Source organism: Lolium rigidum, chromosome 5 (assembly GCF_022539505.1).
Source record: "Lolium rigidum isolate FL_2022 chromosome 5, APGP_CSIRO_Lrig_0.1, whole genome shotgun sequence".
Taxonomy (NCBI): Eukaryota; Viridiplantae; Streptophyta; class Magnoliopsida; order Poales; family Poaceae; genus Lolium; species Lolium rigidum.
The window spans coordinates 228826645-228839944 of record NC_061512.1 but is presented as its reverse complement, the minus strand read 5'-3'; the positions used below and the strand labels follow the sequence as shown (position 1 = coordinate 228839944).

The 13300-nt window shown below is 45.7% G+C and overlaps 1 protein-coding gene across 1 annotated transcript; it reads left to right on the top strand.

Moving 5' to 3' along the window:
• Positions 1 to 12503: 12503 nt before the first annotated feature.
• Positions 12504 to 13094, top strand: LOC124657201 (RING-H2 finger protein ATL74-like). Its single transcript, XM_047195786.1, has one exon. It carries the CDS (start codon positions 12504 to 12506, stop codon positions 13092 to 13094), a length of 591 nt encoding a protein of 196 aa, XP_047051742.1.
• Positions 13095 to 13300: the final 206 nt, after the last annotated feature.

Below are 13300 nucleotides of genomic sequence, written 5' to 3'. Positions count from 1 at the left end.
GGGATCAAAAGAAAAAAGGAAGCTAGCCTTTAGAAAATCGAGGGGTCAAAAAAAATCCAAAGAATAGAAAGAATTTTGGTTCTCCACAGAGGATGACGCATGCGGGACGCACGAGTCTGCTGTCATCGTCGCGGCTCGATCGGAGAACGTTGAACGAGATGGCGCGATCGAAGAAAAAAACAATGCCGAGAGGAAGGCTGCCATGCGGGCCCTACATCCCTGAAAGAATTTTGGTTCATAGAGGATGACATGCGGGACCCATGATCCCGCATCGTAAACGGCTCGATCGGAGAACGTTGAACGAGATGGCGCGATCGAGAAAAAAACAATGCCGCAGAGGCTGCCATCCGGGCCCTACATCCCTCGGCGGTGCGGATTTGCGTTGACTCGGCCGGCGAACCCGAGAATTCGCGATGCACCACGTCCCGAGCCACCATACGCGACGTTTTGGCCGCTTTCGTCGGGCTAGGTGGCCTCAAAAACGAGAAAAAAAAAGTTTTGACATGCACCACGGAGGGACCAAAATCGTCGGCCATGGTACACCAGCAACCACGGCGCGACTTCAACTTCGTCGGCCATGGCAACTTTTCTTGTAGTGACAGTTGATGGTAATAAAATAAGATTGTGAAATATTGTTCACGTACACGAATGGCATGTATAGCCGCCTGCGGGTCCCTGTGAAAGGCCATCTCGTGAATGAACTTGGAGACATAATATCCACATAAGTTATTTTCGGGTTCATGTTTCAAACACTTTACAAAAAAATAGTTCGATCAAACTAATAATCAAGCAAGATAATTCATGATAATAAAACAAAAAATCAAAGAGATTTGGGGCATATAACTATAGTACTACTTACAGGATAATCTTGAAATGTAAGCTCCGGTTTCCATTCACCCATAGCAGTCGTGATGAACCGTTTCCAAGCCCTGCCCGGTAAAGAAAAAATGAGTAAATGAGTTATTGATTAGTTGATACCATCAAATGAGAACAGATGAAGATGTCGATACGATATTGATTAAAATTACCTCTGGAGCATGGCCTCCATGTTCGCCCATTGCCCATGGTCTTTACGCTTCGAGTTCATGACAAGTATTAGTCCTTTGTTAAGCTGAATGATTAGGAGAATATAGTGGAAGTTGCACACGCATAACTCGCCGGATTATTTAGACTTCACATCGAGTAAGCGAAATCAAATGTATGTAAGACAGTTATAACACTCACTCGAAGTTGTAAGGAAAGAATATTTCCTCTTTGTTTGCTTGCTTCTGTAAAAACCTTAGCAAGTTGTCCTCTGTGTCCTTGGCGTACTCTCGAACCGTAAGTTCATGAACGGTGTTTGGGTCAATGAACCTGAAAGAGCAAAATCTATACCTCGTGTTTTGTGTGTTTGATAACAACACTTGAATAAATTTCACCATGTGCATAATTTGTTTTTGATAGATTTGCAGGTGCACGGTGCCCTCGCTGAACGCATTAGGATCGGAAGACTCAAGCGTAGCTTATAGGTTTTCTGGTTTTGTGTGTGTGTGTCGCGAGGTGACGTGGTTGGAGAGGGAAAGAGGAAAAATCTTATTATGCTTGACCGGTACTACCGGTACCAAGAGCGGTAGTACCGCTACCCTATTGGTACCGGTCAGTGGTACCGTGATGGCGTGTAAGACACACGTCCGTTGGGAACCCCAACAGGAAGGTGTGATGTGTACAGCGACAAATTTTCCCTCAGTAAGAAACCAAGGTTATCGAATCAGTAGGAGTCAAGGAACACGTGAAGGTTGTTGGTGGCGGAGTGTAGTGCGGCGCAACACCAGGGATTCCGGCGCCAACGTGGAACCCGCACAACACAATCAAAGTACTTTGCCCCAACGTAACGTTGAGGTTGTCAATCTCACCGGCTTGCTGAAAACAAAGGATTAGATGTATAGTGTGGAAGATGATGTTTGTTTGCGAAGAACAAGAAAGAACAAGTATTGCAAGAGATTGTATTTCAGATGTAAAGAATGGACCGGGGTCCACAGATCACTAGTGCTGTCTCTCCCATAAGATAAATAGCATGTTGGGTGAACAAATTACATTTGGGCAATTGACAAATAAAGAAGGCATAACAATGCACATACATATATCACGATGAGTACTATGAGATTTAATCAGTGGCATTACGACAAAGTACATAGACCGCTATCCAAGCATGCATCTATGCCTAAAAAGTCCACCTTCGAGTTATCATCCGAACCCCTTCCAAGTATTAAGTTGCAAACAACGGACAATTGCATTAAGTATGGTGCGTAATGTAATCAACACAAATATCCTTAGACAAAGCATCGATGTTTTATCCCTAGTGGCAACAAGCACATCCACAACCTTAGAACTTTCCGTCACTTGTCCTGCATTCAATGGAGGCATGAACCCACTATCGAGCATAAATACTCCCTCTTGGAGTCACAAGTATCAACTTGGCCAGAGCCTCTACTAGCAACGGAGAGCATGCAAGAACATAAACAACATATATGATAGATTGATAATCAACTTGACATAGTATTCAATATTCATCGGATCCCAACAAACACAACATGTAGCATTACAAATAGATGATCTTGATCATGATAGGCAGCTCACAAGATCTAACATGATAGCACAATGAGGAGAAGACAACCATCTAGCTACCGCTATGGACCCATAGTCCAGGGGTGAACTACTCACACATCGATCCGGAGGCGATCATGGTGATGAAGAGACCTCCGGGAGATGATTCCCCTCTCCGGCAGGGTGCCGGAGGCGATCTCCTGAATCCCCCGAGATGGGATTGGCGGCGGCGGCGTCTCTGGAAGGTTTTCCGTATCGTGACTCTCGGTACTGGGGTTTTCGCGACGAAGGCTTTAAGTAGGCGGAAGGGCGGAGTCGGAAGAGACACGGAGGCCCCACACAATAGGGCGGCGCGGGGCCCACCCTGGCCGCGCCGGCCTATGGTGTCGGCGCCCTGTGGCCCCACTTCGTTTCTCCCTCGGTCTTCTGGAAGCTTCGTGGAAAAATAAGACCATGGGCGTTAATTTCGTCCAATTCCGAGAATATTTCCTTTGTAGGATTTCTGAAACCAAAAATAGCGTAAAACAAAGAATCGGCTCTTCGGCATCTCGTCAATAGGTTAGTGCCGGAGAATGCATAATAATGACATAAAATGTGTATAAAACATGTGAGTATCATCATAAAAGTAGCATGGAACATAAGAAATTATAGATACGTTTGAGACGTATCAAGCATCCCCAAGCTTAGTTCCTACTCGCCCTCGAGTAGGTAAACGATAACAAGGATAATTTCTGAAGTGACATGCTATCATAATCTTGATCAATACTATTGTAAAGCATATGAGATGAATGCAGCGATTCGAAGCAATGGTGAAGACAATGAGTAAACAAATGAATCATATAGCAAAGACTTTTCATGAATAGTACTTTCAAGACAAGCATCAATAAGACTTGCATAAGAGTTACTCATAAAGCAATAGATTCTTAGTAGAAAGCCTTGAAGCAACACAAAGGAAGATATAAGTTTCAGCAGTTGCTTTCAACTTCAACATATATATCTCATGGATAATTGTCAACACAAAGTAATATAACAAGTGCAATAGGTAAACATGTAAGAATCAATGCACACAGCTTGATACAAGTGTTTGCTTCTAAGATAGAAAGAAGTAGGTAAACTGACTCAACAATAAAGTAGAAGAATGGCCCTTCGCAGAGGGAAGCATGGATTACTATTTTTGTGCTAGAGCTTTTCATTTTGAAAATATAGAAACAATTTTGTCAACGGTAGTAATAAATCATATGTGTTATGTATAAGATATCCTATAAGTTGCAAGCCTCATGCATAGTTTACCAATAGTGCTCGCACCTTGTCCTAATTAGCTTGGATTAACATGGATTATCATTGCATAACATATGTTTCAACCAAGTGTCACAAAGGGGTACCTCTATGCCGCATGTACAAAGGTCTAAGGAGAAAGATCGCATTTGATTTCTCGTTTTTGATTATTCTCAACTTAGACATCCATACCGGGACAACATAGACAACAGATAATGGACTCCTCTTTAATGCATAAGCATTCAACAACAGATAATATTCTCATAAGAGATTGAGGATTGATTGTCCAAACTGAAACTTCCACCATGATTCATGGCTTTAGTTAGCGGCCCAATGTTCTTCTCTAACAATATGCATACTCAAACCATTTGATCATGAAAATCTCCCTTACTTCAGACAAGACGAACATGCATAGCAACTCACATGATATTCAACAAAGGTGTAATAGTTGATGGCGTCCCCAGAAACATGGTTACTGCTCAACGAGCAACTTATTAAGAAATAAGATACATAGCTACATATTCTTCACCACAATAGTTTTTAAGGCTATTTTCCCATGAGCTATATATTGCAAAGACAAAGAATAGAATTTTTAAAGGTAGCTCTCAAGTAATTTATTTTGGAATGGCAGAGAAATACCATGTAGTAGGTAGGTATGGTGGACACAAATGGCATAGTTTTTGGCTCAAGGATTTGGATGCACGAGAAGAATTCATCTCAATACAAGGCTAGGCTAGCAAGGTTGTTTGAAGCAAACTCAAGTATAAAACGGTGCAGCAAAGCTTACATATGAACATATTGCAAGCATTATAAGACTTTAGATCGTCTCCTTGTTGTTCAAACACCTTAACCAGAAAATATCTAGACTCTAGAGAAACCGATCATGCAAACCAAATTTTAACAAGCTCTATGTAGTTCTTCATTAATGGGTGCAAGATACATGATGCAAGAGCTTAAACATGATCTATATGAGCACAACAATTGCCAAGTATCAAATTATTCAAGACATTATACCATTTACCACATGCAGCATTTTCTGTTTCCAACCATATAACAATGAACGAAGCAGTTTCAACCTTCGCCATGAACATTAAGAATAAAGCTAAGAACATATGTGTTCATACGAAACAGCGGAGCGTGTCTCTCTCCCAAACAAAGAATGCTAGGATCCGATTTTATTCAAACAAAAACAAAAACAAAAACAAACAGACGCTCCAAGTAAAGCACATAAGATGTGACGGAATAAAAATATAGTTTCACTAGAGGTGACCCGATAAGTTGTCGATGAAGAAGGGATGCCTTGGGCATCCCCAAGCTTAGATGCTTGAGTCTTCTTAAAATATGCAGGGATGAACCACGGGGGCATCCCCAAGCTTAGACTTTTCACTCTTCTTGATCATATTGTATCATCCTCCTCTCTTGACCCTTGAAAACTTCCTCCACACCAAACTCAAAACAAACTCATTAGAGGGTTAGTGCATAATTGAAAATTCACATATTCAGAGGTGACATAATCATTCTTAACACTTCTGGACATTGCACAAAGCTACTGAAAGTTAATGGAACAAAGAAATCCATCAAACATAGCAAAACAGGCAATGCGAAATAAAAGGCAGAATCTGTCAAAACAGAACAGTCCGGAAAGACGAATTTTTCAGGGGCACTTAACTTGCTCAGATGAAAATTCCCAAATTTAATTAAAGTTGCGTACATATCTGAGGATCACGCACGTAAATTGGCAGATTTTTCTAAATTTTCTACAGCAGGGGCTGCTCAATTTCGTGAAAGCAAGAAATCTGTTTCTGCGCAGTAATCCAAATCTAGTATTGACTTTACTATCAAAGACTTTACTTGGCACAACAATGCAATAAAATAAAGATAAGGAGAGGTTGCTACAGCAGTAACAACTTTCAAGACTCAAATATAAAACAAAGTGCAGAAGTAAAATAATGGGTTGTCTCCCATAAGCGTTTTTCTTTAACGCCTTTCAGCTAGGCGCAGAAAGTGCGAATCAAGTATTATCAAGAGACGAAGCATTAACATTCTTACCATGGGCTTTGCGCTTACCCTTCTTACTCTTTGGTTTGGGGAATACATGACCGCATCCGGGCGTAGAGGTAAAATTTAGAGTGTCTTTCCCCACATCTATGATTGCTCCCACGAGTTTCAGCAGGGACCTTCCATGCGTGATTTGTCCTGTCCCTACACATTCAACAACGAGATAATCCGTGGATACCGTTCTTCCAAGAAAGGTTGTGAACACCCCTTCAGCTATACCCTTAGGAATTATAACAGAGTTATCAGTAAGAGTTATTCCTTCTCCTCCTTCGATAAGTTCCCAAAGTGTCAAAGATTCATAAATTCTTTCAGGCATAAGGCAAAACTCAGACATAATATCACAACGGGCATGAAAAGTTTCACCACAAATAGCAACTTTAATAGTAGGAACCCACATTGAAGGTTCAAAGCTTACTGGAACATAATCATAATACTCACGAATCTGGTTGTACCCTTCTTTTAAACAAGATATATTTGTTTCGAGAGTGTTTAATCTATTATGAATGCTAGCAAGAGATGAATCAAAATTATTAGCAGAGCTAGATGATGCAACCAATTTTTTTATGGAATTATAAGCTTGATCCCCATCACAGTGAAGGAAATCTCCTCCCACTACAAAGATCTAAGGCATATCTATAGCGAAGAATGAGCCCAAAATAAAAGTTACTCAGAAGCAAACTTAGAGTCATTTTAGGTTCAGTTTTACTATAAGAATCAAAAATTCTAGACCAAGCTTATTTAAAACTCTCTTCACCACCTTGTTTAAAAGTAAAGATCGATTCCTCATGTGATAGAGTAACAACTACAGGACTAGTCATGATAATAAATAAAGTAAATGCGAGTAGCTAATTTTTTTGTGTTTTTAATATGGAGAACAAGACAGTAAATAAAGTAAAACTAGCAACAAATTTTTTTGTATTTTTGATATGGAAGGCAAACAAAGCAGTAAATAAAATAAAGTAAAACAAGACAAAAACAAAGTAAAGAGATTGGATGTGGGAGACTCCCCTTGCAGCGTGTCTTGACCTCTCCAGCAACGGCGCCAGAAAACTGTCTTGATGGCGTGTAAGACACACGTCCGTTGGGAACCCCAAGAGGAAGGTGTGATGTGTACAGCGACAAGTTTTCCCTCAGTTAGAAACCAAGGTTATCGAACCAGTAGGAGTCAAGGAACACGTGAAGGTTGTTGGTGGCGGAGTGTAGTGCGGCGCAGCACCAGGGATTCCGGCGCCAACGTGGAACTTGCACAACACAATTAAAGTACTTTGCCCCAACGTAACAGTGAGGTTGTCAATCTCACCAGCTTGCTGAAAACAAAGGATTAGATGTATAGTGTGGAAGATGATGTTTGTTTGCGAAGAACAGTAAAGAATAAGTATTGCAGTAGATTGTATTTCAGATTGAAAGAATGGACCGGGGTCCACAGTTCACTAGTGGTGTCTCTCCCATAAGATAAATGCATGTTGGGTGAACAAATTACAGTTGGGCAATTGACAACAATGCACATACATATATCACGATGAGTACTATGAGATTTAATCAGGGCATTACGACAAAGTACATAGACCGCTATCCAGCATGCATCTATGCCTAAAAAGTCCACCTTCAGGTTATCTCCGAACCCCTTCCAGTATTAAGTTGCAAACAACAGACAATTGCATTAAGTATGGTGCGTAATGTAATCAACACAAATATCCTTAGACAAAGCATCGATGTTTTATCCCTAGTGGCAACAAGCACATCCACAACCTTAGAACTTTCCGTCACTCGTCCCGGATTCAATGGAGGCATGAACCCACTATCGAGCATAAATACTCCCTCTTGAAGTCACAAGTATCAACTTGGCCGAGCCTCTACTAGCAACGGAGAGCATGCAAGAACATAAACAACATATATGATAGATTGATAATCAACTTGACATAGTATTCAATATTCATCGGATCCCAACAAACACAACATGTAGCATTACAAATAGATGATCTTGATCATGATAGGCAGCTCACAAGATCTAACATGATAGCACAATGAGGAGAAGACAACCATCTAGCTACTGCTATGGACCCATAGTCCAGGGGTGAACTACTCACACATCGATCCGGGGGCGATCATGGTGATGAAGAGACCTCCGGGAGATGATTCCCCTCTCCGGCAGGGTGCCGGAGGCGATCTCCTGAATCCCCCGAGATGGGATTGGCGGCGGCGTCTCTGGAAGGTTTTCCGTATCGTGGCTCTTGGTACTGGGGTTTTCGAGACGAAGGCTTTAAGTAGGCGGAAGGGCGGAGTCGGAAGAGGCACGGGGGCCCCACACCATAGGGCGGCGCGGGGCCCACCCTGGCCGCGCCGGCCTATGGTGTCGGCGCCCCATGGCCCCACTTCGTTTCTCCCTCGGTCTTCTGGAAGCTTCGTGGAAAAATAAGACCCTGGGCGTTGATTTCATCCAATTCCGAGAATATTTCCTTTGTAGGATTTCTGAAACCAAAAACAGTAGAAAACAACAACTGGCTCTTCGGCATCTCGTCAATAGGTTAGTGCCGGAAAATGCATAATAATGACATAAAATGTGTATAAAACATGTGATTATCATCATAAAAGTAGCATGGAACATAAGAAATTATAGATACGTTTGAGACGTATCATACCGCTCTGGACTTTGCACGACGAAAAGCTCACAATACATGTTATGGTACCTCGATCGAAAGTACCGCTCTCGACCGGTAGTTCCATCAAGGTACCGCCTTGGTACCGTAAACATGAAATACGGAACTACCGCGCTGGTACCGCTTTGGTACCGGGAGGGAGTCCGGGGCTCGCAGAGGCCCTGCCGGTACCTCAGCGGTACCGGCAGCGGTACTACCGCTTCGAGCCCATGTGGCAGATCTGTGGGCGATTTTCAAATCCAGAGCGGTACTACCGCTTCCACAAGCGGTAGTACCATTCATGCGGATCAGCACATAACTGTTGGATTTGGAGGGACCTATAAAAGGGCCCCTTCTTCCCTAGCTCGTCTTCAACTCTTCTCTCTCTCTCTCTCTCTCTCTCTCTCTCTCTCCTCCATTGTTGCTGAGCTCAAAACTTGAGGATCTCCCTACCTACCCAACCAATCTTGCCCAAATTTTGAGGAGTGGTGGAGGAGACCCCTATCTATAGTTCTACCAAGAGATATTTCACCAATATCATCTAGTCCTTAGTGAATCTTGGAGTTAGGGTTCCTATGGTGGGACCTTGGAGGAAGTGCTCCTATGGAGGCTAGCTTGGAGTTGTGCTAGCCCCATAGGGTGTTGGGAGCCCTCCGGTGTTTGTGGAGCTCGCCCCAACCTTGTGAAGGAACCGCCGCCTCGACCGGCTACTTAGTGGAGAAGGGGAAGCTCCTTCATGGGGCTTTCTCGAGAAAACAGGTGAGGCCTGTGTGGCCACCGAGCCTTCGTGGTTCGCACCTCCTCAACACAGACGTACTCCCTTTTGTGCGAGGAACTGCGGGAAACAAACCTCGCCTCATCTCCGCTACCCCGGTTGTTTCGCTCCCTCTCTTTACTACCTTGTTCGGTTCCTTTTCTCGCTGCATCGCTAGGATCATACTAGGAACACCCCTATCATCAAAGTCACCACCTTTACTTCCGCATCGCGCCTAAAAATTGAAAAAGCTATATAACTTGTTTAGAGACCATTCACCCCCCCTATTGTTCGCTAACGATCCATTCAGAACCCAATATCATAGAGCCCGCGGTAGAGGATGCAGTCATTAATGCATGCATGTATCTTTTTCACGTCTAATCCCAGAGGGCAGCCAACCTTCTTCGATTCGTACGTACTGGCGAGCAATTTGTTACCCCTTGGAAGCTTCTTCTTAATTATTTTTAGCAACTTTTCAAATCTTGAGTCAATCACACCGTTCTCTGAGCTTTCATTGCAAAAATTTCAGTGTGCTACCTAGCTTTTTCTGGCCATCTTCGCAAGTTGGATACAACAATTTATTGTGATCCTCTAACATCTGGTCGAAGTTCAACCTTTCCTTTTCAGATTCACATTCTCTTCTTGCATCAGCAATGGCCTGACCAAGATCATCAACAGGCTCATATGGTGCCTCTTGATCTTCTGCTTGATTGTCTTCATTGCCTTCTGATGGAAAACAACCCCCCTTTGCAGTATCACTGTATTCAGCGAACATGGGATAGTTGTCATCATCCTCTACTTCTTCATTGTCTTCCATCATAACCCCTCTTTCTCCATGCTTGGTCCAACAATTGTACTGAGGCATGAAACCGGACCGCAGCAGGTGACTGTGAATGGTACTCGAGGAAGAGTAATTTATGACATTCTTACAGTTAACGCATGGACAATACATAAAACCACCATGTTTGTTTTCCTCAGCCACGTCGATAGAATTTCTTAGGCCCTAAGTGAACTCGTCAAAGCGTCGGTCAATGTACATCCATTGTCGATTCATCTGCATAATATAATTAAGCTTATCAAAAACCATTACAGAACATCATGATTAGTGGAACGATGTATATATATACTCATGCATTTTATCAATGATAGATGAAAGTATAAAGTTGTTAACCTCGATGAAGAAGAAAAAATACAGTTAAGTGTGTATTATTTTGTGTGAACTCAAGTAGCAAAAGCTCTTCGACATTTCATCGAACACCTCTTGTGCATATGAAGAGGGCAAAGCAACATACACCTCTTTTGTGCTAAGGAGTGCAAAATGGCTAAGTGTGGCTCACACTTTGGTCCCGGTTGGTAATACCAAACGGGATTAGAGGGTTTCGGGGCCTGACACGTCCTGCAGTGCCCTGCTACAGCCCCTTTAATCCCGGTTTGTATTACAAACCGGGACCAAAGACCCAAATGAACCGGAATCATAGGGTGGCATCGCGCCACACCAGTCGAACCGGGACCAATGCTCCCCACTGGTCGTCTGGTCCCGGTTCGGTTTAAAACCGAGACTAAAGCTCTCAGGGGTGTTGGACGAAAGCCATGTTTTCTACTAGTGGCAGCAATTTAAAATGTCTCATGTCGTATATTAGGCCTGTTTTTTCTCTTTCTTTGCCACGGATATTGGAACTGGTTAGAGCAACTATAGGAGATCTCTTATATCTTGGAACTAAACTCGCGAGTAAGGAGCATGGCAAATGCGATTTTCGAGCTCGCGGGCAACGCCGAATATTCCTTTTTACAGTTCTGCTATACTGCTATACTAGATCTGATCGGCGTTGTCGCGCGCAAAACATGAACTGTAAACATCGAATATGAGAGTTCCTACAATTTCAACAGCAAGAGCGACGGTATCACATAGTTTGACAGCATACTCCGCTAATGAACTGACCCAAAATAAACGTAAAAAAAATTACGCACTCATCGACCAACACGACATAGAAGGAAGCTCAAGCAGGACCTTCTGCGAGTTGACGATCTCACAACCGGCAGAGCAGCGCGAGGAATAGCGGTGAACGGTTGGCTTCCTCTTCATGCCCTCCCTGACTTCTTCGCGTTTGATTTAGCGCGTGCCTTTTTCGCGCCCGATGGGGCAGCACCGACGTGGGCGGCCGGGGCAATCGGGGCCGCACCACACCTATGGGGATAGCCAGGGAAGCATCAGGGGCGACGAGGTGCTTGCATGCATGCTTCCTGTTGGCGGAGAACGGGGCGACGCAAGGGGCAACCATGGGCGGAGCAGCAAGAGGTGGTGGGAGACCTAGCCAGCGGCTGGCGGGTGCTCGAAGAGGTTTCTCCTCCTTCGCCCCTGGGACAATCCTGCCTCATGGTCGTTCCTCTTCTTGCCCATGGCATTGCGGCGGCGTGCTGTGGATGTCGATGTGTTGGGTGCAAGCGTGACCATTGAGGTGTGGGGCAGAATGTTGTCGGTGCCCTTTTAAGAACGGGTGTGGGACATAAAGGCGCGTGCCATTGATGGCAGCGTAGCGCCAGAAGCACGGCCTCTGAAGACGAGGTGCCATTGATGGTGAAGGCTGTTGCAGAAGCAGTGGTGAAAGCGATGCGGCCTCGCACCGCTGGCAAGCGGGCCCGTGATGACAGGGCGCGAACACGCGCTGCGTTCGCGACGCATCGGCGCAGACGCATTCGTGGCGCAATTGGGGCCTTGTTTGGTCCTCGCGGACAGACCATTCAGTTTGCTCGGGCCGCTAGCAGGGGTGTGGCCCTATTTTTCGATGCGGGGCGGGCCGCTGGAGATGCCCTCTGCAATAGGGATCAAGGGAGCAGTAGATTAGCCACTGCGTGCATTTTCCTCTCGCGCCATCTGTTTATGAAACTACGCGCGTGCGTGTCCCTATCCCTGCAACAGCTTACCTGCCTCCTACTCCTAGCAGCAGGGGTGCATCTTGGGGCCGGACGAGTGGCCTTTTGCAAAGTACACACTCGCACAACAAAACCTGAATAATGGTGGGCGCTGCGACCACTCCGTCTATATATACGCCACGGACGGAGCAGAGAGTGACACACAAATACAGATAGCACAGGCATCCATCGAGTCCAAATAACTCCAAGAGCATCCACCCCACTGGCTGCCGGGCGAACTCTGATCGAGAGATTGGTGGACATCTTTCGAACTAGCTTCATCAAGCATGGGTCGTCCTGATTCCGAAGCCCCGGCGGCGTCCATTGTCGCTGCGGCGCTGGGCTTCCACGACCACACCAACGCCCACGGCGGAGGCGCGGCGGTGGCGCCAGCGCCGGCGAGAGGCCACTCGGCCTTCGAAACCAACGTGGTTATCATCCTCGCGGCGCTCTTCTTCGCGTTGCTATTCGCCATCGGGCTCAACTCCCTGGCGCGGTGCGTGCTCCGGTGTAGAGGACGCGGCGCTGCCGCGGTCGCCGCCGACGAGGCCGCGGCGTCGGCGCGTGCGGCACGCCGCGCCGGCGATGGTATCAAGATGCGCACGCTGAGGAGCCTGCCCGTGGAGGTGTACGGCTGTGGGGAAGTAATCGACGACGTGTGCGCCATCTGCCTCGGTGAGTTCGTCGACGGCGAGAAGGTGCGCGTGCTGCCGCGGTGCGGCCACGGGTTCCATGTCCGGTGCGTCGACGCCTGGCTCGTGTCCCACGGCTCCTGCCCGACGTGCCGGCAGCCCGTGATGGAAGGGGCGCCCGCAAAGGCCGGCGGCCTGAGCCAGCGTCCAGCGGAGACCGACATGATCACCGTGGTCATCGTGTGAGGTAACCAACCGATCGAGTTGAAGCATGCCTACCTGTGCCGGTACAAACACAACAAGGCAGCCCTGCTCTGCACTGGCCTGAGCGCGAGCTCATCCATCTCTCTTCCGGAATTTTCCGGCGATACTTGTCTGGCCTGGTCGACTGATCTAAACACTAGAGAACTGCTCGGCCAATTGCTCAATGTACAGATTCCATGGCGAAAATG